Source organism: Anthonomus grandis, chromosome 13 (assembly GCF_022605725.1).
Source record: "Anthonomus grandis grandis chromosome 13, icAntGran1.3, whole genome shotgun sequence".
NCBI classification, from domain to species: domain Eukaryota; kingdom Metazoa; phylum Arthropoda; class Insecta; order Coleoptera; family Curculionidae; genus Anthonomus; species Anthonomus grandis.
In genome coordinates this window covers 1,679,070-1,705,331 of record NC_065558.1, presented here as the reverse complement: position 1 = coordinate 1,705,331, position 26,262 = coordinate 1,679,070, and the positions used below count along the sequence as shown (strand labels likewise).

At 25.4% G+C, this 26,262-nt stretch overlaps 1 protein-coding gene across 2 annotated transcripts; it reads left to right on the top strand.

The window, feature by feature from the left end:
* LOC126743887 (uncharacterized) lies at window positions 1-26,231 on the top strand. 2 transcript variants are annotated; one of them, XM_050451137.1, is made up of 5 exons: window positions 1-133; window positions 15,615-15,765; window positions 18,927-19,185; window positions 19,277-19,417; window positions 25,918-26,231. In XM_050451137.1, exons 2-5 carry the CDS (start codon window positions 15,618-15,620, stop codon window positions 26,078-26,080), a joined length of 711 nt encoding a protein of 236 aa, XP_050307094.1. In that variant the 5' UTR covers window positions 1-133; window positions 15,615-15,617; the 3' UTR covers window positions 26,081-26,231. The 2 variants fall into 2 exon arrangements, with proteins under 2 accessions (XP_050307094.1, XP_050307095.1); XM_050451138.1 differs by lacking the exon at window positions 19,277-19,417.
* Window positions 26,232-26,262: the final 31 nt, after the last annotated feature.

Sequence of the window (26,262 nt, the reverse complement as noted above, 5' to 3'; positions counted from 1 at the left end):
GGTAACGCCGTTGAAGAAGACTCACTTGTATTCCTCGAGTGTTTTCAGTTGGTTGGTGTGGACTTGACTGTGGGCCTTTTTTTCACTTTGATTTTGTGCGGTTTTTCGAGTGTGTTTTGAGGTTTTTTTTTTGGTGAGTTTATGGAGGTTTTTGTTGTCTTTATTAAAAAATTATTTAATTATTTTTTTTTTATTTTTTTTTTAGGTGAATAATTTTGGTTTTTATAGGAAAAACAATTGAGTATTTAATTTTTGTTTTTTTTTCAAAGCTGTTACAAAAGGCCATTAAAAAAAATTAATTTTCATTTTTTTAAGTCATTTTCTAAAGTTTTTTAACCAGGTTTTTACCTTCTAATCTGAATAAAAGCCAAAAGTCAGGCATGAAAAATGGTATAACTATCCCAATTTACCATAATAATAAATTTAACAAAATTTTTAGGTATAGCAAAAATATCCTTATTAAACTAGGAAAATACTTTTTCAAAATTTTTTAGGTATTCTTCAAAATATTACAAACTACTTTTGTACCTTAAGTAGCGTAAAAAAGGGGCTAAAGTGCTTTTAAAAATCAAAAATTCCTTAATTACCTAAATGCATATAAAATTACCTAAAAATATTAAAATTGTTCTCTGATCTCAGTTACTTGAAAGAAAAAAAAATGGTATTAAGCATGTACATGAAAAAAAAAAAAAAGCCAAAACATCGTTAAAAAAATTATTTTATTCAAGACCTACATTTTATTAATAATAATAATAATTTGTCTTAATTAAACTTGAAGCTACAAAAAAAACAATAAAATAATTTTAGTACCTCGTTCAAGAAGTATCAATTCATTACTTTTTATTATTCAATTAATTTTCAATAATTTAATTGAATTTTTAAATTTTTATATGTTGCTATACCATAATTCAATATTTTCTTCAATGTATTTTATTACTTTATATTCACTGTAAAAATTATGATTAATCATTTAGAACTAATTTAATGAAATAGGTTTTTGAAAAACAATCCATGAAAGGAAAAATTTGTTAAACGATTTATGGAATTTTTTTACTTTATATTAAATTTTTAATTTATTGTTTCGAAATTGAATATTGCAAATTAAATTATAGTGACTTTTTTTGTAGAAAAGTACCTCAAATTATAAATTTATTCACTTTACTATATTTTACTTTTAAGCAAAAATTAATTACATTTAAAAAAAAATATTTTAATTTTATATTAGTGCATACAATATTAAATTTACTTATTTTTCCAATGTATTTTATTGCTTTATATAAATTTTTAAATGAATTTTGAAAGAAAACATTTTATTGGTATTTTTTTTATAATTTTTTTGTGGAAAAATACTCTAAATAAATTAATTTTATTAGATTTCACATGTAGGCAAAAATTCAACATATTTAAATAAAAAAATTCATGAAAGGAGAAATTTATTAAATGATTTATGGAATTTTTTCGCCTTATATAAAATTTTTAATTTATTTTTATTGAATATTGCAAATAAAATTAAAGCATCTTTTTTAACAGAAAAGTACCTGAAATTCTAAATTTATTAAGTTCATTATATTATACCTTTAAGCAAAAATTCTTTACATTAAAAAAGTGCATCAAATATTAAATTTACTTATTTTTTCAATGTATTTTATTGCTTTTTATAGACTGTAAATATGTGGATAATATTTGTAAAATAATTTTAACAAACTGTTTTTTAAAATACAATTATTAAAAAAAAAGAGCTTGTTAAATGAATTATGGAAATTTATGGACTTTTTATTAAATTCTTGACTTATTAGTATATTTTTTTAATTTAATTTTCTTGTAGCAAAATACTTTAAATGAATTAATTAAATTAGATTTTACATTTATGCAAAAATTCAAATTCATTTATTTTGTAATAGTGCATGCTCTAATACATTGATTTTTAATGTATTATAATATTTATTTATAGAAAAGTAGCTTGAACTAAATAAATTAATTTCATAATATTTTTTGACTTTGTGTGGTATATTAAAAAATTTGAGGTTTATTTGTTTCTTGTTGACTATATGGAGATTTTTTTAAAATTGTATTACCTTTATATATTTTAGCGTTCTATTTCTAAAGAATTAGTTTTTTTTTGTCAAAAAAATGTATCTTTCCAATTTTTGTTATTTTTTTTAAATTTATTTTTGAATATCTTTTACACTAATAACTAGTTTTTTTCATTTAGGCCTGTTCAATTTTTTTTCACTTCAATTTTTTTTTAAATTTTTGTTTCACATATACCCATTTCTCCTATTTTATTTATTTTAATTTTTATCATATTTATTTGTTCTTATTAAATTCGAACTCTTTATTCACGCTAATGTTTACATTTATATGCGTTATAACTCAGTATAAAAAATAATACTTACAATAAACTAGGAAATATAATTACAGGCAAATAATGAAATCACAAATTTTGATCTTTGTTGGAATATGGTTCCAGAATGTCAGCCTATCGCTTCCGGCTCCGATCCGATTTCTTCTTATGCCTGTTATAAGGCAATACAACTCTGTGTCTCGTAAGACATCTGTATATGTCCTATGGAGAATTTCAATATTTGAGTTACTCCTTTTTATATACATTTTTCGAAATATATACTGACGTAAACGTAAGTATCCCTAGCGATTTGGTATAGCTCTACTTTGTAACCCCCACATACGAGACACCTGAAGAGTTTAATTCTGTTTGCAGCATTTTTAAATTCACAAAAAATGGTACAGGTCCGCGTAACAATAACAGAACTACCCTGCATTTATAACCAAAATAGGACAGTGTGTACAGGACGAGCGAGCTGTGCCGCTCAAATAAAAGACAATGGGTTATCTATCGTTAGCGGCAACTATACAGATTGGGGAATCGATCACTATACATAGAGAGCACCTTTAAGCACAAGACTGCTATGTTATCGTTTTTCAGCACGACGCTATGACTTTAGCAATTATCTGATTTTGATGATTTTTACTTGCAATAAATATTTGCAAAATACTACGCAACCCACATAGAATCGTAGTCTTAAAATATTTATTATGCTGTGTATTATAAATTTATGCATTCTAATAAAAAGAAAAAATAAAACAAGAAAAATAAGTTCTTTAAACGAAAGTCTCAAACAGGCCTCCTTCTTTGGCTTAACAATAAGTTAATTTATCCAAAAAGCCATTTCATACTTCGAAAAAAGTTTCTGGTAAAATGGACTTAGCACTTGTCTCGTAACTTCTCTAAATTTGTTAGAAAATCATTTGGACACAAATATGGGGATCCCGGAGTCCATTTAATATCGTTAGTCATATCAATAAGGCGGATAAAAAAAGCGTTTGTTAGAAACTCTTTTACTATACAACCTAAAGTAAAATCCTGCAACCTATTTAAATTCAAACATATAATATAAAGAAGTAATTTAAATATTTTAGTGTTTTTAAGTGATTTAGGAGAAAAAAAAAGAACTACTATTCTCTCGATTTTTTTTTTAAATATTTAAATTAAAAGGGTTTATTTATATCTGCACGCTTTTAAGTGAAATCTTATCTTAATTATTAAAAATTGTAAAAAAAATATAATTTAATGAGTTTTTATTACTGCCTAAATTCCCAACTAATTTGTTTTTTTTGTTATATGGAGTTTTATTGAAAAATTTTTAGTTTTTTTGTTTTAATTATTATTTAAGTATTTGTCTTCTTTTAAAGCACTTGATTTAACAAAAATTAGTTTAAATGCTTTAAAGAATACATTTTATAGTTTATTGTTTTTAAGCAATTAAAGTAATATAATTTTTATCTAATTATTTTTAAATAACTTTAAAGTTCTTTAAAAGAAATTGTCACAAGCATTTAAAGACCAAGAAAAAGTCAGTTATTTTTCAAGTATTTAAAGTTAGTTTTAAAGAATTTATATTTGAATTCAATATTTTTCCACTCATTATTCTATTTTTACAAAAGAATATAATTGCTTTATAGCAATTTAATTGTTTTCCTTGACAGGGTTAATAATTTGAAAATCTCTGTTTAGTTTTCTTTAATGGCTTTTATTTCCTTATAAAAATATTTAAAAAAAAACTAATTTTTCTTTTACAGGAAATTAAAGTAGAATTTATTGCCTATCCATACTTTAGAAAATTAAAATAATTTCAATTTGAATTTTTTGAAATTAAGGGTAATTTTTCTATATTAGAATATTGGAAATTGAAATTTTTAATTCAAGGCGCAAAATATAAAAGTAAAATTTTAATTATCCTGAAACTATATTCAAATTAAATTGAATTAAAAACAAAAACGTTCACAGTATTACTTGAAATTAAACTATATTTCTATTTCATAATTATTTGCCTAGAAACTTTAAACAGTTAACAAAAAAAAATAATTTCAATTACTTCTAGTAAATGTAAAGCCAAACTACTACACTTTAATTTTTCCTTTAAGTGTATAGAAAATTTAAGAAGAAAGTGTTTTTTTTAAGGCATTTTTTACACTCTCCTTATCTTGTATGTAATTAAAGACACTTTTGAATAGCTTCGAAATGTTTTCATGCACAAAAGAACTAAAAAATGCCTTCAATTGCCTGGAAAAAAAACCTTCTTTTTCGTTTCTAGCCAATTAAATATATTTCAAAGCTTAAAATAAACTAAACACCACTTTAGATACCTGGATGACTTCAACCATCTCGAATAAATTGCCCTAATTCACTAAAAACAACCTAAAATGCTTTCAATAATTTTTCCTAGCAATTAAAGTATACTTTTAATTTTTTAAATCTGTGAAAAGTTAAAAATAACTGGTTTGTTTCTCCAGGCAATTAAAGGAAGCCTTAAAGGTACCTTTAACTACAAAAAAATTAAAGAAATATTATTTGACTTAAAGCAGTTAAATAATTTTTTACATCTTCATGGACTGCCTGGAATAAAATTAAATTACATCATTTTAAAAATACTAATATTAAAAAATTATTTTCTTTCTGGTGTTAAAATAATAGAAAATCTACTTTAAAAAAAAAGTAAAGTTACTTTCCAGCAATTTTTCCTTTAAATATTTCTTAAATTACCCAGGAAAACGACCAACCCCTAAGGTCACATTATCTCAAAAAAAACCATTACGAAGAGCTTTTGTGCTACAAAATAAACTTTCAAATGATGCAAAAATCTGCCACATCCATCCAATTTGGAAAACTCTTTTTTTTTCTCGTATTTATTTTAAAAGTTAAATTTGTTTTCAAATAAACTTTTAACGACCGACCTCCGGATAAACGTTTTATAAATAGTTATTTTCTATATTATTACTACTAAGTTTAAACTCAATTATGCCCGAGCGTATGGCTTAATTCTGTTTAAAAGTTAGTTATAGGTTGGTCCATTAATTTGTTTAAAGTGGAGAGAGTAAGAGAATTAGAAGAAGATTCAATGAAAGAAGTGCCTAAGTGGCAGCAATAATGTCAAAGGAATTCAACTTGAAGAAGAAGTTCAATCAGTAAATTGAGAGAGTGTTGTTTAATTAATTTAATGTGCTAAAAAGGGATGAAACTTTCAAGATGAAATACGTCTTAAAGATGTGTTCGTGTTCTATGATATGGGTCATTAGTCGACAAAACATCTTTGCTAACTTGTCCATATAATACCAAATTATTATCCATTATAAAATTTCGGCAATTGGAAAATATTTAAACTGCTCTGTTAAGAATTTAAATCTATTTCCAGGCAATTGAGGTTAGCTTTAAGCAGTTAAGGTTATTTTGGCAGTCAGTACTTTTAAGCTTGAAAATTTCTTAGATTGTTTAAAAAAACTATTGAAAATGGCTTCAGTTGTCTAGAAAAAATTCGAAAAAACTGTATAAAAATTAACTTTTTTTCAGTAGTCTTTAGGTTTTTCCAAGATTAAGAAAAAGATTTCAACTGCCAAGAAGAGATACCAAATGTTGTTTTTCAGGCACTTGAAGTCAAATTCAGGCTTTTAAAGTCTGTTTTAAAAAATAATGAAAATAGCCTTCAAGTGCCTGGACAAATTTCAAAATATCTCTGTAAAAAATTATATATTAATTCCAGGCATTTGAACATAATTTCACGAAGTTAAGGTTATTTTTCCGGCTAGTTAAGGTCATGTTTTACTTTTTTTCAGGCACTTAAAGTAATTTTTAAGTTTTTTTAAGATTAAGTAGGTTTTCAAAACTTACTTTATAGTCTCTTCAGTTAGTTGAAACATAGTGGCTTCAAAAAATTAATAAATGAGTTTTAAATAATTTTTTCAAGGCAGTTGAAGTCAGGCTTTAAAAGTCTGTTTTAAATGCCCGAAAAATAATGAAAATGGCTTCAACTGCCTGGACAAGTTTTTGAAATAACTCTCTTTTTTCTAAAGTGTCTTTAATTACCTCAAAAAAAATTAAAACTTCTTTAACTGCTAAGAAGAAGTGCACAATTATCCTGTTAAAAATTAATTAATATTTTTTTGTCAGTACTTACAGGTTTTTAAGGTCTGCTTTAATTACGTCAAAAATCTATGAAAATCTAGCTTCGACTGCTTAGAAAAAATTTAAAATTACTGCATCAAAATTAACTTTTTTTCAGGCACTTAAGGTTGTTTTTAAGTTTTTTCAAGATTAAGTAAGTTTTCAAGACTTTAGTTAGCTGAAACTTAATTCAAATATTTCCTTAGAGTAGTTTCAATTGCCTGGAAAATATTTTAAATAATTAATTAACGAGCTTTAAACAATTTTTTCAAGGCATTTGAAGTCCTAAAAATATTCCAGTTGCATGGAAGATGTTCCGCTTTCCTTTAACTGCTTGAAATTTTTTTTAAATTTTTTCCAAGCACTTCAATCGCTCATCTTTTAAGCTTTGAAATTTCTCTAATTGCCTGAAATTATATTTAAAATGACTTTAACTGCCTGTAAGAGATCTTAAATTATAATGTCAATAATTAGTAATAACTGAAATATTTTTTAAATTCTTTCCAAAGTGTCTTTAATTGCCTGAAAAAAATTAAAAAAGGCTTCAATTGCCATGAAGCTATGCAAAATTTCTTTGTGAGAAGTTGAATACGTTTTTCAGGCATTTGAAGTCAGTGACAGACTTTTAAAGTCTGTTTTAATTGCATGAAAATAACTGAAATAGAGTCAACTGCCTAAAAATAGTTTCAAAATAACTTAAAGTTAAAATTATGTTTGATTTCCAGACACTCCAAGGCAATTTTACACAGTAAAACTGATTTTTTCCAAGCCAACTGCCAGGAAAAGATGTAAAATTAAAAACCCAACAATTGAATATTTTTTGGCGCACTTGAAGTCACTTTTAGGTATTTGAAGTCAACTAAAGTTATTTTTTAAGTTCCAAAAATTTTTACGATAAATTATTATTTTTTTTTCTAATTTTATATTTTTTAGTCAAAAAATTTCAAGTTTCTTGTTTCAATGACTCTATTACCTAAAAATCTTAATAGCCAGGAAGCAAATCAAAATTACTCCGTTAAAAAAGAAAATTTTTTCCAGGCACTTGAAGTCAATTTCAGTCTTCTATATCGACGAAGGCCTGAAAGATAGAGAAAGTAGCTTCAGTTGCATATAAGAAATTTAACTTAAATAATTCTTAAAGTTAGCTTTAGGCAAATAAGGTGAATTTTTTGATACAGCCTAAGTCTTATTTGAAAAAATTGAAGCATACTGTGTTAAAATTTAAATAATTTTTTCAGACACTTAAAGTCACCTTTCAGCACTTAAACCTAATTTCTTTTTCTTTCAAGGACTTGTTAACGATTAAATAAGATTTTTCAAGGCAGTTGAATTCATACAATTTTTTTTCAATTGCCTACAAAACAATAAAAAATGGCTTGAATTGCCTGGAAAATAAATCCGTCAAAAAATTTATATAATACAAGGCGCTTTTATAAAGTTAAATTTCAGGTATTTGAAATCAAATTTATAGGCATGTAAGATCAATTTTTGTTTAATTCATGATGATATTTGTGATTTTTTATTAGGTGACTTTAGTGCTTTTCTAAAGGATCCTAAATTGGCTAAATAAAGTTGAAAAAGGCTTCAACTGCTAGAAACAGATGCTAAATTTCTCTGTTAAAAGTTAAATATTTTTTCCAGGCACTATAAACCAGTTTCAGGCTTTTAAAGCCTGTTTCAATTGCCTAGAAAATAATGAAAATGCCTTTAGTTGTTTGAAAAAGTTTAATAATAGTTTAAGTTTAAAAATAGGTCTGTAAGAAATTCTATTCAAATTCCAGGTAATTTTACGAAGTCAGGATCTTTGAACTTCAGGTCTTTAGAAAATCATTTTTTTAAATTATATTCCAAGTTATTGAAATAATTCCAATATTCCAAGAATTTTATTGACAAAAACCTGAAGTTCAAAAATCAGGAAAACGAGAAAAAAAATTGAAATGTCAGGAATTAAAGCCTAGAACGAATAACTAAATTAGTTCAAATGCCGCATTATTATCACCAAAAGTCTAATGGAATAAGATTGGCTCGAAAAGCTGGAATAATATGAGAAATTATTTTAAATGCCTGGAATGAGAGAAAATATTCTAGATGCTTTATTTTTATACCCAGATGCCTGAAAAAACAACAAAACATATTTTAAGTTCCTGAAAGACACCCAAGATAAGTTTCAGGCTTTTAAAGTATGCACCAATTGCCTAAAAAGTAACGAAAATTACTTCAACTGACTCAACAAAACTCAAAATAGCTCTGCCAAAAAATTTGAACTCTTTCCAGGCACTTAAGGCAAATAGACGAAGTTAAGGTTATTTTTTCCAGACACTTAGAGAAGAGAGTTAGAGAAAGCTAAAGTCACAAACGTTTTCTAGTTATTTAAAAACTATTCAAAATAGCTTCAACTGTCTAGAAAAAATTGAAATATATTGAAAAATTGTGAAAATTTAATTTTTTTTCAGACAGTTGAAGTCACCTTTAAGCACTTAAACCTAATTTCTTTTTCTTTCAAGTACTTGTTAACAATTAAATAAGTTTTTTCAAGGCAGTTGAATTCACACAATTTATTTTCAATTGGCTGTAAAATAATAAAAATGGCTTAAATTGCCTGAAAATTAAATCTGTCAAAAAATTTATACAATACAAGGCGCTTTTATGAAGTTAAATTTCAGGCCTTCGAAATCAAATTTATAGGCATATAAGATCAATTTTTGTTTATTTTATTAGGGTATTTTTTATTAGGTAACTTTAGTGCTTCTCTAAAGTATCCTAAATTGGCTGAATAAAGTGGAAAAAGGCTTCAACTGCTAAAAATAGATACTAAATTTCTCTGTTAAAAGTTAAATATTTTTTCCAGGCCCTATAAACTAGTTTCAGGCTTGTAAAGCCTGTTTCATTTGCCTATAAAATAATGAAAATGCCTTTAATTGTTTGAAAAAGTTTAAAAATAGGTCTGTAAGAAATTCTATTCAAATTCCAGGCAATTTTACGAAGTAAGGATTTTTGAACTTCAGGTCTTTAGAAAATCATTTTTTTGAAATTATATACCAAGTATTTGAAATAATTCCAATATTCCAAAAATGTTATTGACAAAAACCTGAAGTTCAAAAGTCAAGAATTGAAGCCTGTAACGAATAACTAAATTAGTTTAAATGCCGCATTATTTTCACCAAAAGTCTAATGGAATAAGATTGGCCTGAATAATATGAAAAATTATTTTAAATGCCTGGAATAAGATAAAAAATATTTTTATGCTCAGATACCTGGAATTAAATTAAAAAGAATGTTAAATGACTGAAAAACAAAACATATTTAAAGTTCCTGAAAAATAACAAAGATCAATTTCAGGCCTTTAAAGTCTGTTCCATTTGCCTAAAAAGTAACGAAAATGACTTCAACTGCCTGGATAACTTTCGAAATAGCTCTGTCAAAATATTTGTATTTTTTCCAGGCACTTGAGGTAATTTTACGAAGTTAAGGTTATTTTCCTAGTTAGTTAAGGTCATGTTAAGTAGTTCTTAAAAGTGTCTTTAATTACCTCAACAAAATTTAAAAAGGCTTCAACTGCTAGAAAGAAATGCAAAGTAACTCTGTTAAAAATTAAATAATATTGTTTTGGTCAGTATTTGAACTCTGAAGCTTTTAAAGTCTGCTTTAATTTTGTCAAAAATCTATGAAAATGACTTTAACTGCTTAGGGAAAATTCAAAATGACTGTATTAAATTGAACTTATTTTTAGGCACTTTTTTTTTCAAATTTAAGTAGAGTCTTTAGTTAGCTGAAACATACTAATTAGGATAATTCCCCAAGGTGGCCTCAATTGCCTGGAAAAAATTCGAAATTACTGTATCACCCATTTAGGCACTTAGAGTCTAATATGGTCTTTTTTCCAAGCATTTCATGATAATTAAAGTAATTTCTTTCAAGTAGTTTAAGTCACTTTTCTTTTAATTCAATATGGTATAAGTGACACTTAATTTTTTCCAGGCACTCCAGTCGTGTATCTTTCAAGCTTTGAAATTTCTCTAATTGCCTAAAATTATATTTAAAATGGTTTCAACTGCCTGTAAGAAATCTTAAATTATAATGTCAATAATTAGTAATAACTGAAATACTTTCCAAAGTGTCTTTAATTACCTAAGAAAAATTGAAAAATGCTTCAACTGCCATGAATATATGCAAAATTTCTTTGTGAAAAGTTGAATACATTTTTCAGGCACTTGAAGTCAGTGTCAGGCTTTTAAAGTCTGTTTTAATTGCCTGAAAATAAGTGAATTAGCTTCAACTGCCTGAAACAGTTTCAAAATAACTTAAATTCAAAATTATGTTTGATTTCCAGACATTCTAAAGTCATTTTACACAGTAAAACTGATTTTTTCCAAGAAACTGAAGCCAACTGCCAGGAAAAGATGCAAAATTAAAAACTCAATAATTGAATAGGTTTTCAGGGCACTTGAAGTCACTTTGAGGTATTTAAAGTCAACTGAAGTTATTTTTTAAGTTCTGAAAATATTTTCGATAAATTATTTTTTTACATTTTATATTTTTTACTCAAAAAATTTAAATAGTTTCTTGTTTCAGTTACTCTATCACCTAAAAATCTCAACTGCCAGGAAGCAAATCAAAATTACTCCGTTAAAAAAAAAAATTTTCCAGGCACTTGAACTCAATTTCAGTCTTCTCTATATCTACGAATGCCTGAAAGATAGAGAAAGTGGCTTTAGTTGCATATAAGAAATTCAACTTAAATAATTCTTGAAGTTAGTTTTAAGCAAAGAATGTGAATTATTTGATACAGCTAAAGTCTTATTTGAAAACTATTAAATAAAATATCTTGAACTGCCTAGAAAAAACTTAAACATACTGTGCAAAAAATTTAAATATTTTTTTCAGAAAGTTGAAGTTCCCTTTAAGCACTTAAACCTAATTTCTTTTTCTTTCAAACATTTGTTAACAATTAAGTAAGATTTTTCAACGCAGTTGAATTCACATAATTTTTTTTTTCAATTGCCTTAAAAATAAGTCTGTCAAAAAATTTATCAATTTATCAATTTATGACGATATTTTTGATTTTTTTATTAGGTAACTTTAGTGGTTTTCTAAAGTATCCTAAATTTGCTGAATAAAGTTGAAAAAGGCTTCAACTGCTAGAAACAGATGCTAAATTTCTCTGTAAAAAAATAAATATTTTTTCCAGCCAGTATAAACCAGTTTCAGGCTTATAAAGCCTGTTTCAATTGCCTACAAAATAATGAAAATACCTTTAATTGTTTGAAAAAGTTCAAAAATAGGTCTGTAAGAAATTCTATTCAAATTCCAGGCAATTTTACGAAGTCAGGATTTTTGAACTTCAGGTCTTTAGAAAATCATTTTTTTGAAATTATATACCAAGTATTTGAAATAATTCCAATATTCCAAAAATGTTATTGACAAAAACCTGAAGTTCAAAAGTCAAGAATTGAAGCCTGTAACGAATAACTAAATTAGTTTAAATGCCGCATTATTTTCACCAAAAGTCTAATGGAATAAGATTGGCCTGAATAATATGAAAAATTATTTTAAATGCCTGGAATAAGATAAAAAATATTTTTATGCTCAGATACCTGGAATTAAATTAAAAAGAATGTTAAATGACTGAAAAACAAAACATATTTAAAGTTCCTGAAAAATAACAAAGATCAATTTCAGGCCTTTAAAGTCTGTTCCATTTGCCTAAAAAGTAACGAAAATGACTTCAACTGCCTGGATAACTTTCGAAATAGCTCTGTCAAAATATTTGTATTTTTTCCAGGCACTTGAGGTAATTTTACGAAGTTAAGGTTATTTTCCTAGTTAGTTAAGGTCATGTTAAGTAGTTCTTAAAAGTGTCTTTAATTACCTCAACAAAATTTAAAAAGGCTTCAACTGCTAGAAAGAAATGCAAAGTAACTCTGTTAAAAATTAAATAATATTGTTTTGGTCAGTACTTGAACTCTGAAGCTTTTAAAGTCTGCTTTAATTTTGTCAAAAATCTATGAAAATGACTTTAACTGCTTAGGAAAAATTCAAAATTACTGTAATAAATTGAACTTATTTTTAGGCACTTTTTTTCAGAATTAAGTAGAGCCTTTAGTTAACTGAAACACAATTAAAATATTTCCCCAGGGTGGCCTTAATTACCTGGAAAAAAATTGAAATAATTAATAAATGAATTTTAAACAATTGTCATTAATTGCTTGGAAAAAATTCGAAATTACTGTATCACACATTTAGGCACTTAGAGTCTAATATGTTCTTTCTTCCAAGTAGTTTAAGTCACTTTTCTTTTAATTCAATATTGTATGGGTGACACTAAATTTTTTCCAGGCACTCCAGTCGTTTATCTTTCAAGCTTTAAAATTTCTCTAATTTCCTAAAATTATATTTAAAATGGCTTCAACTGCCTGGAAGAGATTTTTAATTATTTTATCAATAATTAGTAATAACTGAAATATTTTCCAAAGTGTCTTTAACTACCTGAGAAAAATTGAAAAAGGCTTCAACTGCCATGAAGATATGCAAAATTTCTTTGCGAAAAGTTGAATATGTTTTTCAGGCACTTAAAGTCAGTGTCGAGCTTTTCAGTTGTCTGAAAATAATTGAAATGGCTTCAACTGCCTAAAAACAGTTTCAAAATAACTCAAAGTCAAAATTATATTAGATTTCCAGACCCTCCAAGGCAAATTTACACAGTAAAAATGATTTTTTCCAAGCAATAGAAGCGAACTCCCAAGTTGCAAAATTAAAAAGTCAACAATTGATTATTTTTTCAGGGCACTTGAAGTCACTTTTAGGTATTTATTATAAGTCAACTGAAGTTATTTTTTAAGTTCTAAAAATATTTATGATAAATTATTATTTTTTTTTCTAATTTTAAATTTTTTAGTCAAAAAATTTAAAGTTTCTTGTTTCAATGACTCTATTACCTAAAAATCTTAACAGCCAGGAAGCAAAGCAAAATTACTCCGTTAAAAAATGAAAATTTTTTCCAGGCACTTGAAGTCAATTTCAGTCTTCTCTATATCTACGAATGCCTGAAAGATAGAGAAAGTGGCTTCAGTTGCATATAAGAAATTTAACTTAAATAATTTTTGAAGTTAGCTTTAGGCAAATAAGGTGAATTTTTTGATACAGCCTAAGTCTTATTTGAAAAAATTGAAGCATACTGTGCTAAAATTGAAATATTTTTTTCAGACAGTTGAAGTCACCTTTAAGCACTTAAATCTAATTTCTTTTTTTTTCAAGCACTTGTTAACGATTAAATTATATTGTTCAAGGCAGTTGAATTTACACAATTTTTTTTCAATTGCCTGTAAAATAATCAAAATGGCTTAAATTGCCTGAAAAATAAATCTGTCAAAAAATTTATACGCTACAAGGCGCTTTTATAAAGTTAAATATCCAGGCATTCGAAATCAAATTTATAGGCATGTAAGATCAATTTTTGTTCAATTCATGGCGATATTTTTGATTTTTTTATTAGGTAACTTTAGTGCTTTTCTAAAGTATGCTAAATTGGCTGAATAAAGTTGAAAAAGGCTTCAACTGCTAGACACAGATGCTAAATTTCTCTGTTAAAAGTTAAATATTTTTTCCAGGCACTATAAACTAATTTCAGGCATTAAAAGCCTGTTTCAATTGCCTAGAAAATAATTAAAATGCCTTTAATTGAAATTGTTTGAAATTGCCTTTGTTTGAAAAAGTTTAAAAATAAGTCTATAAGAAATTCTATTTAAATTGCAGGCAATTTTACGATGTTCGGATTTTGGAACTTAAGGACTTTAGAAAATCATTTTTTAAAATTATATTCCTTTTATTTTTATTTATTCCTAAGTATTTGAAATAACTCCAATATTCCAAGAATTTTATTGACAAAAACCTGAAGTTTCAAAATCAGGAAAACGAGAAAAAAACTTTGAAATGTCAGGAAGTGAAGCCTGGAACGAATAACTAAATTAGTTCAAATGTCTCATTTTTATCGCCAAAAGTGTAATGGAATAAGATTGGCTTGAAAAGCTGGAATAATAAGAGAAATTATTTTAAATGCCTAGAATAAAATATTATTTTAAATACTTTATTTTTATGCCCAGATGCCTGGAATTAAATTAAAAATAATGTTAAATGACTGAAAAGCAAAACAAATTCCTGAAAGACAGCAAAGATCAATTTCAGGCCTTTAAAGTCTGTTCCATTTGCCTAAAAAGTAACAAAAATGACTTCAACTGCCTGGATAACTTTCAAAATAGCTCTGTCAAAATATTTGTACTTTTTCCAGGCACTTGAGGCAATTTTACGTTATTTCTTCCAGATACTTAAAAATCATTTTTATAGCTATTTAAAATCAATTATTGCTTATTTTATGCACTTGTTGATTTTTTTGGCAATTAAAATAGTTTTTGCTAACAAAAGATGCAAAATTTTTTTATTAAAAATTGAATAGTTTTTTCAGGTACTCGTCAATCAGTTTTAGGCTTTACAACTGTTTTAGGCAACTAAAGTTCCAAGAATATCTTAAATCAATTCTAAAATATCTACAATTGCCTGAAAAATTTAAAAAATGGCTTCAGTTGCATTAAAGAAATTTAAAATTAACTAATTCTTGCAAGTACTTTCTTGAAGTCAGTTTTACGTAATTAGGGTAATTTTTCAAGGCTAATTATTTGAAATTATATAATGCCAATTTCAAATAATTTAATAACAAAGAAACTGTCCACATTAATTTGGACAATTTTAAATAAAAAACAATTTTTGTTTTTACTAAAATAACATTAAATCGAGGATGTATGTTTAACTTTTCTAAACCATAAAAATGTAAAAATATCCCGCTGCTTCTGATTAAATTTTATACCGAAAAAAGACCCATTTAACAGCTCGAGGATACGCAAATTTAATTATCAAAAGCAAAAAAAGAATACTTACGGAACATAAAGCTGCAGCTAATTAAGTTAAAAAAACGCTTTAAAAAAAAAGTTGAAGAAGACGGATTCTTTAATATTCCGTGATAAACAGGAGCTGAAAATAGAAATAATATTTTAAAATGGCCGGGGTATTTTATACCCCAAAGTGGAGTTTTATTTAATTATGAATATTTGCGCTTTTCAGCTTTAATTAGCTCGTTTAAATAGCGAAATAAATTTAAATATTTCAGAAGATGTCAATCAAACTGAGAGATCAGATCCTGCTGGTATTTTTAGCGTTTTTCTTAAGATGCCTCAGCACCTCCCATGCCGTACTAAGAAAAGATTTCGACTTACCTTTTGATCTAGATAGCGTCGTGGATAACGTCAATAGCTTACCAGGTAAGACTATATTAGAGAAAAATCCTGTTTTTCTGGATAATTTTGTTTAATATTAAGGGAAAAAGACGATTTTATTTTTAGAGGCTTTTTATCTTAGAAAATTGAACGTGTATTATAAAACAAAACAAATAAAGAGGTTTATTTGAAGCAAAATTAATAGTTGTTTAGAAAAAGTTATTTTTATTTAGTTACTGAACTTAGTAATAAGTCCAAATATATTGATCGTTTTAAGTCAAATTTTTTATGCAAATGTTGGGCCTGCAATGTTAAATTTAGTATCACACTTTGTTTAATTAGATTTTTAATGACCTTTATGTGTGGCTAAAATCAAAAAACGAACTAAAAATCTAAAAATCTCAAATAAATTAAATTTGAAATTCTAACAACGATTTTTAGGTCCAAATTTGTATAGTAAAATTTTGACGATAAAATTTTAAAATTTAAATGAAAAGAACTGAGATTTTTAGATTATTGAATTATTATGATAAATTTTATTGAGGATTAACACTGAAAATTCTGATCTAATGAACATTTTTTTAAACATAACACTGTTGTCTAAAATCCGAATTACTTCAAAAGAGAAATTTACATTTTAAATTTAAAATAATTCACTTAAAAGCAGAGTCTTATACCTTGAAATTAAATGAGAATTAAAGAAGTTAAATTCAGATTTAAAATGTAATTTTAAATATTCAAAAAATTCAGTTTTCAAAACTTCACAAAATTTAGATTTAAAATTTGTCTAAAAATCTTAAATTTTATTTTGAGATAATAATTAAATTAACAAAGAATTTTTGATTTAAATAACAATTTTTCAAATTTTTCTTCTGTTTAATAATTGGAATTTTCTAAATTCACTTGGAATAAAAATTGATCATATATATTTCATTATTTTTATTTTTATTTGATATCTGCAAAAAAAAATTTATAATTTTAATTTTAAAAAAATCCTTGAAGGACTCATCGTACATTAAAATACTTTTTAAATTCAAATATCATATAGTTTACAATTGAAAATTCTATAACGAAAAAGTGAATTTTCATATAAAAATTCTAAATTGTCATACTTCAATTATGGTTAAATAAGGATCGTAAATTGCAATTTTTATGCACAAATTTTCTGAAATAAAATTTTTGACTTTTAAGAAAATTCCGAAACTTTCAATACTTCAAAGTTCAGCAATTTGACACTTAGAACAATTGACATTTTAATGTAGTCCCATATATTGATTTTAAGAAGTTTAAAACCATGAATTCTAAATTTTGCATTCATAAATTTAAGTCTAAAATCTGGAATTTTGAAGTTTAAACTATTTGAAGATCTGAAATTTGGATCGAATTTAAATTAAGAATTCACGATACAAAATCAAGAAATAATTTTCACTTTGTGTGTCTTAAAATATTATTTATTGAAGAATTTTACTCAATATTTAAATTTAAAATTCAGACTTTATATTTAAACTATAAATATTTATGGTTTAAATTTAAAATATTGAATTTCTTTTCGGAAATTTTAAAGAATTAATTTAATTAAAAATACAAGTTTACACTAAGAAAAAATTCCTAAAAAGTAGAATTCTTAAATTTAAATGAAAATTTTTAAACTTTAAATTTAAATTAATATTATAAATTTAAACATTATAGAATTTATTACTAAAAATTCCAGTAAGGAAAACTGAATTTCTTTATAAAAATTCTAAATTCCTATACTTCAAATATAGTAACTTCTACCTAGTTTAACTTTTGACATTTATGGATTCAAAATTCAAAGTTCTTTGATTAGAGCTTGTTCATTTAGAGCAATTTGAAATTTAATTCATAATTTTAGGAAATTTAAATTTTGGATTCTGGTCTTGAATTGCAATTTGTTAATTTCTCTAAACCTTAAACTATCAATAAACTTCACAAATTTAAGTGCAAAATCTCGAATTTTTGAGGTCATCGTCAAAAAAAAATTTAAAATTATTTCAAATTATTATTATAAATTTAAACATTTTACAACTTATTATTACAAATTCGGTTAAGAAAAAGTGAATTTCCTCATAAACATTCTAAACTCTTATACTCCAATTATGGTGGAGAATGGATCGTAAATTGCATATAGGTAGGAATTCAAAAAACCTTAAATTTTGACATCTACGTATTCAAAATTGAAGATTCTTTGATTAGAGCTTCTTCGTTTATAGCTTTTTAAAATTTAATTTATAATTTTAAATAATTTGAATTCATGATTTCTGAAACTTGCATTCTGATCTTGCAATTTTTTAATGTCTCTAAACCTTAAACTATCAACAAACTTCACAAATTTAAGTGTAAAATCTAAAATTTTTAAAGTAATCGTCAACTAAAAATTTGAAATTTTAAAGTTCAAATTATTTCAAGACCTGAAATCTTGATCGATTTTGTATCAAGAATTAACGATACAAAATGAAAAAAAAATTATACTTTGTGTGTCTTAAGTTAATAAATATTTAAGAAAATCACTCAATTCTAAATTCAGATTTTATATTTAAATCATAAATATGTCCGATAAATAGGATTTAAATTTAAAATATTGAATTTCTTTTTGGAAATTTTAATGAGTGGTAGTAATTTAAAATACAACTTTAATGTCTTAATTCAAAATCACGTCAAAAAGAGAATTTATATTTTTAACTTGTACTGAAAACAGAATTCTGTATTTCAAATTTAAATTAAAATTATAAAAGTTTAAATTCGAATTATTTTTTATAAATTCAAACGTTGTACAGTTTATTATTAAAAATTCCGTTAAGGAACAGTGAATTTCCTTATAAAAATTCTAAATTCTACGGGTATGAATCGTAAATTGTTAGTAGGAATTTAAAGAATCCTAAAATTTCAGGTTCTTTAATTAGAGCTTCTTCATTTAGAGCTATTTTACGAAATTTAAATTCATAATCTTTAGTTACAACTCTTTAGTTTCTCTGTACCTTGAGCTATCAACAAACTTCACAAATTTGAGTCTAAAATCTAGAATTGTTAAGGTCATCGTCAACCAAAAGTTTTTGAATTTAATTGTTTAAAAATCCGAAATCCGGATCGTACCTGGATCAAAGATTGAAAATATAAAAATAATATTTACTTTGCATGTTTTAGCTATATTATCCTAAAAAAATGCCTAAACTTTATCGTATTTCTAGATCCAGCCCCAACCACGTACATCCCAAACGATATCTCCCAATCCAGCGAGATTTTCACAAAATTCTTACTGACCCCATGGCCAAAAGGCATGAGTCCGTTTCTCTACATCGAAAAACCTGGCAGCATCAATGAATATTTAGAGAAAGAACCCCTATCAATCAACGAGCTAGACGGTGACAGCGTTGTTAGACCCGTCGGCTCAAAACGATCCAAATATTACCGAAAGTACCCCTGGAAGAGACAACAAGCCAACATCCGGTATTTATAAACTTTTTATTTAATTTTTTTCTGTTGTTATGGTGGTCTAATTTTCAACATCTGTTCCATTTTTTTATTTCTTTCTTAAAAGGGTTTTAGATTCGTTTCGAGGTGATTCAATGAAAAGCAGGAGTTTCATTGAATCCGGCGAAATTTTAAGACCGAATCAACCGAAACGGGGCAAACGGTATCGAAAATGCCCGTCGTGGAAAAGACATCAGAAAAATGTCCGGTAAGTTGGAGTTTTTCTTTTGAAAATTGGACCACAGTATATATAGTATTCTTTTGTACTTTTGCTTATCCAGAGTTTTTTTTGTTTTGTGAAAATTCCTTTAGTTTAGCAAGTTTAGGATTTAGGATGAGATCTACGTAAAAGGAATCTGAGAGAGAAATTCAGTTCATCGTGATTCTCTAAATGAAAGAAATCTTCTATAGGTTAAGCTTATAAGTGATCAGGAAAATAATGAAGCTTCAGCTGAAAAATCACCTTTTAATACTAGATTTTAAGTATCAAGTAGCTGAAAAATATATTTTTAGTGCGACGTAATCTGGATCTATTCTGATTTTTATATTTGATATTTTTTTACGGCACACGAATTATTGACTTTTGATTAATGTTTTTTTTTTTTTTTTTTTAATTAAATGAACGTCTAAATATAAATTGTTTTATTAAAAATATAGAAAAGGATCTTGAGATCCTAAAGTATTTATCACAGTAGTGATTTAAAATGACTTAATGTATCTATTTCTTTTCAATTTCTGGGTTAAATAAGCAGCATATTAATCACAACAGTGATTTTAATGACTTTAGGTCATTATTTTTTTATTTTAATTTATAGGTTGAATATTATAATATTATGCAGTGATTTTCATGATCCATAAGCGTAAATAAATTATTTTTCTTCTGATTAGCTAGGAACATTTAAAATATTTATCTCAAAGGTGATTTTATAGCTTTATAGGTCTAATAGTGAGAAAATTGATTTTTTCTAATTAGGTTGTAATGAATTAGGTGTTTCATTAAGTAATACCCAGTAAAAATATAAAAATTATAGCTATAATGAGAGTATAGAAAAGTGATGAATAGAACTTTTAAATTGTAAAAAAAGCAGTTTTTTTTGGAAACAATGAAGAAATATTTCCATTTTCATACAAAAAAATTAAAAAATGCAAGTGACTAATGATTAATTGAATAAATAAAAACTAAGTTTTCTGGATAGAATAAAAAAAATTAAATGAAGCTTTAAGTGCCTAAAATTTGTATATTTTCATAATTATTTATTAGAGATCTATTCTGAAAAAACTCTACGTCTTACTATACTAAATATTAGTCCTTAATTTTAAGTAAAGTATCTAGTGCCTGAAAAGCATATTTTTATTCACTTTGACGTGCTTCGCTCCTCGCCCTTCTTTAGCTCATTGAAAGGAATAGAAAAAGAGGTAAATAAAACTTGTAGGAACAAACACATAAAATGAAGCTTCGAATGTCTAAAAATTTAGTGTTTTAGTAATAATATTAAGGACTTTATTTGTACATTCACATTTCAGATTACAGATTGACAAATCAAAATAAAAGTGAATATTTAAAAAGGCGAAGTTCAGTTTGTTAGATTATAATAATATAGAGACACCTAATTAAAACTAATAATTTTTAATTAAGTACTTGGAAAGTGTTTAAAGAATTATTGAAGAAAAGTATAGAAAATAGGAGTCGGTTGGTAAAGTTGGAAGCAATTAAGAAATATTTTAAATTTTATACGAAAAAAATAGGTAAAGCCTCAAGACGTGACGAACAATTAACTTAATAAATCAAAATTAAATTTTCTGGATAGAGTTAAAAAAATCACGTGAAGCTTCAAGTGCCTATAAATTTTAAATATTTTTCTAATAATTAATTAAAGCAAAATAGAAAAAGATTTTAAATGTCTGAAAGAATCGCACGTTTAAATGCTAAATTTTAAGTAAGGTATCAAGTGCCTGAAAAACATATTTTTATTCACTTTTACGTGCTGGAAAAGAATATCTCGCTTCTCGCTCCTCACTCCTTAAGCTTATTGAAAGGAATAGAAAAAGAGTCAGATAAAACTTTCTGAATAGATTTAAAAAAAAATTCCTGAAATTTATAAAAAAAAGCATAGAAGCCCTAAAAAATTGAAGTTTTTATTTTGCCGTTTTTCAAGTGCCTAAAAAAAGTGTTTTCCTATTATTGCTTCTGTAATTTATTGAAAGGAATAGAAAAAAGGTGAATAGAACTTAGAAAGTCTAAAAAATTAGTTTTTCGTCCATTTACTAGAAGCTATAAAAAAATTATTTAAATTTTCCAATAAAATATAAGTAAATTGTATAGAAACTATACGTTATCTTATTCAACTTCTTGAAATGAATTTAAAAAAAAAGAAGTCCTTTAATTTTTTTTTTATTTACCTCCTTGAAAACATGAAACTTAAATAATTGAAATTAAAATCTTTGTAGAAAAACATGAATTAATTAAGACTTTTCTGATCGGAGTGACTTGACTAGACAACATCACAGCTATTTTTGTAACTTAGTAAGTAAATAACTTCAATTTAAAGTTGCAAAATGCTAAAGAGTTATTTACATTTTTACAGCAGAACCTGGTTTATACAACAATGTGCTTTGTACGATCTTAAATGTAATTTTCTTCGCAGACGTTTAAATACATTATTTATTCAATGTCTTTTTTTTTGCCAAATAATTCAAGAAATTGTTTATTTTATTTCATATTTTTAGTGACATTTTTCTATCGATCCCTTACCTGTTTGTTCCAGGATTTAAAAAAATACATAATTTTATTCCAGGCATTTAATGTCTTCTAGAAAACACGTATAGCTTGTAATAGTAGTTGTTTTAATCTTCCAGACATTTTACGTTATCCAGGCATTAGAAACAACGTTCTATGTGTTTGAACAAACAGTTGTGAGTAAACATCTGGATGCATCTAGATGTATGTATTACATAAAAGAAATTTTGTGATTCAATTTTTATTTATTATATTTTTTTAAATAAAAATAAATAATAAATTTTATTTCGGGCATTTAAAAACAATTCCAGGAGCCACCAAATTTAAACATTTTAAAACTAATTTGTAATTTTTTTTATTTTTATTATTTAACGGAAATTTTTGGTCATAACTTGAAAACTCCTGGAAATATATTCACAGTTTTTTTTACACCAAAAGAGCGACATTTTTGAGGGTAAAAACGTCACTTTGAGTTAAAAATTTTGATTGTTAGAACAGTTTTTGTTAGACCACTTTGCTAGGGTAAAAAAAAATAATAAAAATTCTGAAGTAAAAAAAAAATATATTTATATATATAAGCCGCAAGTGCAAGTGATTTCAGGCACGTGAAACTTCATATAATTTTTTTGCTTTAAGTGCTTAAGAATTATCTGCATTTAATTCATAAATAAATAAATTATAATCATTCTAATAATGAATTAAATAAACAAACATCCAGCCAAAAAATTAAACTTTCTGGATGGATTTAAAAAAAATAAATAAAGCTTGGAGTGTCTATAAAAATATTTTGTTTTTATTTTATGTCCGAACAAAAATTTAAAAAAAAAATAGGGAATCTTGCAAAATTGTATTTTTTAATTTACCTCCTTGATAATCTGATAAAGCTTTGAAGTGCCTATAAAGAATCCTAATATTGAATTGAAAAAACAAAATTTAAATATGGATTAAAAAAAATTAAATGATTTTTTTAGTCAAATTCCTAAAAGAAATAAACAAATTAAATTAAAGGATATTTGCACTAATTTCAACCTCTTGCAAAGAATGTAAAGAAAAATAAAAAAGCATGTAGCACTGAAAAATTGTATTAATTTAATTAACTTTCTTAAGAGTAATTTGAAAAAAAAATATATAAAGCTTTTAAGTGCCTAAAAAGAGTCCTGATCATTTATTAAATAATAAAAAATTAAACGTTTTAAATGGATTAAAAAAATAAACGAAGCAAATAAAACAAATATAGAAAATACATAGAATCCTTTTCTAATTCGACTTTTTGAAAGGAACCTAAAAAATTAGATACAGGTTTCAAGTGCCTGCAAAAAGTAACTTATCGAAAAAAAAAATTAATAAAATTAATTCTAGGGTAAAGAAAACACAGTTTTCTATCAATTTCTGCACATACAAAAAATTATTTCAATTTTGTTAACCAAAAAAAAAATAATAATAATAAAGCTGCAAGTGAGTAATAATTATTTTTTTTAGGCACTTTTAATATTTTAAATTAAAAAAAAATAATTTTTTTCTATTTCTTTTGATAAGATGATAATATAATAATCTTTATTTAGCATAAATAACTACACACAAAAACAACAAATTTCCCAAAAAATTAATAAAAATAAAAATACATAATATCAATAATAATGTTCATAAAGCTAATTCAACAACATATTTAGTCAGCAAGAGTACATATATAAATAAGCAATAAATATCAAATGCTGGGTATCCAGATACCCGATACTTGCGACGCCCCGGTTTTACCAGAAACAGCAGCATCCCGGTAAATCCAAGGAATACCGCAACATTCCGGTCCGTCTAGACATTGCCATGTCGGCGACCTAAGCACCCCGCCACCAAAACTGGTTCAGAAATTTTTAAAAATTACCATACCACATACATAAACCTAAAGCGCTCTTACTAACTTTACGATAATATTATTAATTAACTAATTATTAATATGCCCTTATAAATAAATCAATATACGCTTATTGTGTAAAAATATAATATACATATGCATCGAAAGAAATAGAAAGAAAATAATAATAAAAACTTTAAAGTAGAAAAAAATCAATTATTTAAAAGCAATAAAGAAATTGTATCAATTTTCATATGAAAAACAATAATAATTTTTTTAAACAATCACGATGGAATTAAAAAATAAAAAAAGTTTCAAGTTCCTGAAGAAATTATTTTTTTTAATTTAAAGCACTAAAATAAGCAAACGAACAAAAGTGCCTAAAAAAATAAGGTAAAACTTATAGGTGCTTAAACACTTAATTTTTTAACTTATCTCGTTAAAAATATAAAAAAAAAAAATATAAAACTTTAGGGTGTCTAAAAAATATCTTCCTCCTTTTTTTCTGCAACAAAATAGAAAAACTAATAATAAAAACTCTAAGGTAGAAAAAAAATCAATTTCTTGTCAATTCTTTAGAAGCAATAGAAAAATTGTATCAATTTTCATAGGAAAAAAAAAGAAAGGGACAAGTGTCTCAACCTTCTTGATGGAATAAAAAAAAAATGATATGAAGCTTCAAGTGCCTAAAAAAATTACATTTTTTTAAATTTAAAGTAGTAAAAATGCCTAAAAAATAATAAATTTTTTAAACATTATGGATGAAATAAAAAATATAAATTAAGTTTTAAGTACCTTAAAAAAATATATTTTATTAATTGAAAGTACTAAAAGATGCAAATAAACAAAAGTGCCTAAAAAAAATATTTTCTAAGAGAAATTAAAAATAATTAGGTGCCTATAAAATTTAATTTATGAATTTATCTCCTAAAAAATATAAAAAAAAATAACAAATTTTAGGGTGTCTTAAAAATATCTTTCTCCTTTTTATTAAGAAGTAAATAAAATTTTAAGTTCCTGGAAATATAATTTTTTTTATAATTTAAAACACTAAAAGATGCAAAGAAACAAAAGTGAATAAAAAAATTATTTATTGAGAGAAATTAAAAATAATTAGGTAAAACTTCGATAATTTTTAACCGAAAACTTGACATTAATTATCTAAAAATAAGCTTCAAATCAGCGATTTAATAAAAAATTTGCAGCTCGCAGCAGACATGAGATAATGGAATGAATCAAAAATCGAAATGTTTAACATACATCAAAGATTACAAGGAACAGTATGTAAACAGAATTATCCACCTTAATTTTTATACAGGGAAATCAAATTACGAGAAAAAACAACAGTTTGTTTTACTCCTGTATAATATAGCCTAATCGAAAAATGCTACTTTACAAAATGATTTGAAAAAATCACAACAAATGTATCTAAAAACTGATGGCAAAATCGTGAGAATCTAATAAAAAATAAAAAAATTATAAAACATCAAACTTGGCCAATATTTTAGGGTGGCGGAGTTTTGTGCAGCCGAGTATATATAAAAAAAATTAAATTTTAGAGTGTTTTAAAAATATCTTCCTCCTTTTTATTAAAAAGTAAATAAAATTTTAAGTTCCTGGAAATATATTTTTTTTTAATTTAAAATACTAAAAGATGCAAACTAACAAAAGTGCCTAAAAAATAATTCATTGAGAAAAATTTAAAATAACTAGGGTAAAAACTTAGGTGCCTAAAAAAGTTTTTTTTTTGATTTATCTCATTGAAAATATTTAAAAAAAAAATAAAAATTCTAAGGTGAAAAAAATAATTTTTTTATCGACTCCTTAGAAGCCACAAATAAATTATATCAAATTTCATACAAAATAAAAAAAAACACAAATAAAACTGCAAGTGCCTAAAAAACAATAATTTTTTTAAACTTTCTGGATAATTTTAATAAAGCTTCTTCTTCCTCTCTTTTTCTCTCTCTTCTTTTTCAACTTATAGAGAGTTTCAGCAGAAAATAAATCTTCTTCCTCAACTGCTCTCTTCTTAATGCCTTTCTCCTTTTTTCTCACTCACTCACCCACTTGAGCATGTCCTCAATAATTAAAAAACCCATCAATTTAAATGTTCTTCTAGATATGAACCAGCTTACATGTGTATCCCGGGCAAGGACGACATTTACCGCCTCCTGGTGGCTCTACACGGAGAACGTGACGGTCCTCGCGGTCAACTCGTAGATTTTTGCAACCGAAAACGTCCCGCTTCCTTCGTTTTTACCAATATTAGATACGTAGGATAAACCGATAGACTTGTTTTGACTGATCACTATTGTTATTTCATTTCTTTCAATCAAATTTAATGCATTATTTATTACATATTATTATGTGTTAATCTCGAGTTATGTGGTCTAGTTGTTAGGCAATAATATATTAAAATGTGAGCATCCGAAATGCGACTTTTATTTGTGTAATTATTTAGGTG

Bases quoted from the DNA above. Each gene is read 5' to 3' on its own strand.
- LOC126743887 (XM_050451137.1), top strand. From the start codon at position 15,618: ATGTCAATCAAACTGAGAGATCAGATCCTGCTGGTATTTTTAGCGTTT. The intron at 19,186-19,276 runs GTATTTATAAAC...CTTTCTTAAAAG, and splicing joins AGACAACAAGCCAACATCCG to GGTTTTAGATTCGTTTCGAG. The intron at 19,418-25,917 runs GTAAGTTGGAGT...ATGTTCTTCTAG, and splicing joins AGACATCAGAAAAATGTCCG to ATATGAACCAGCTTACATGT.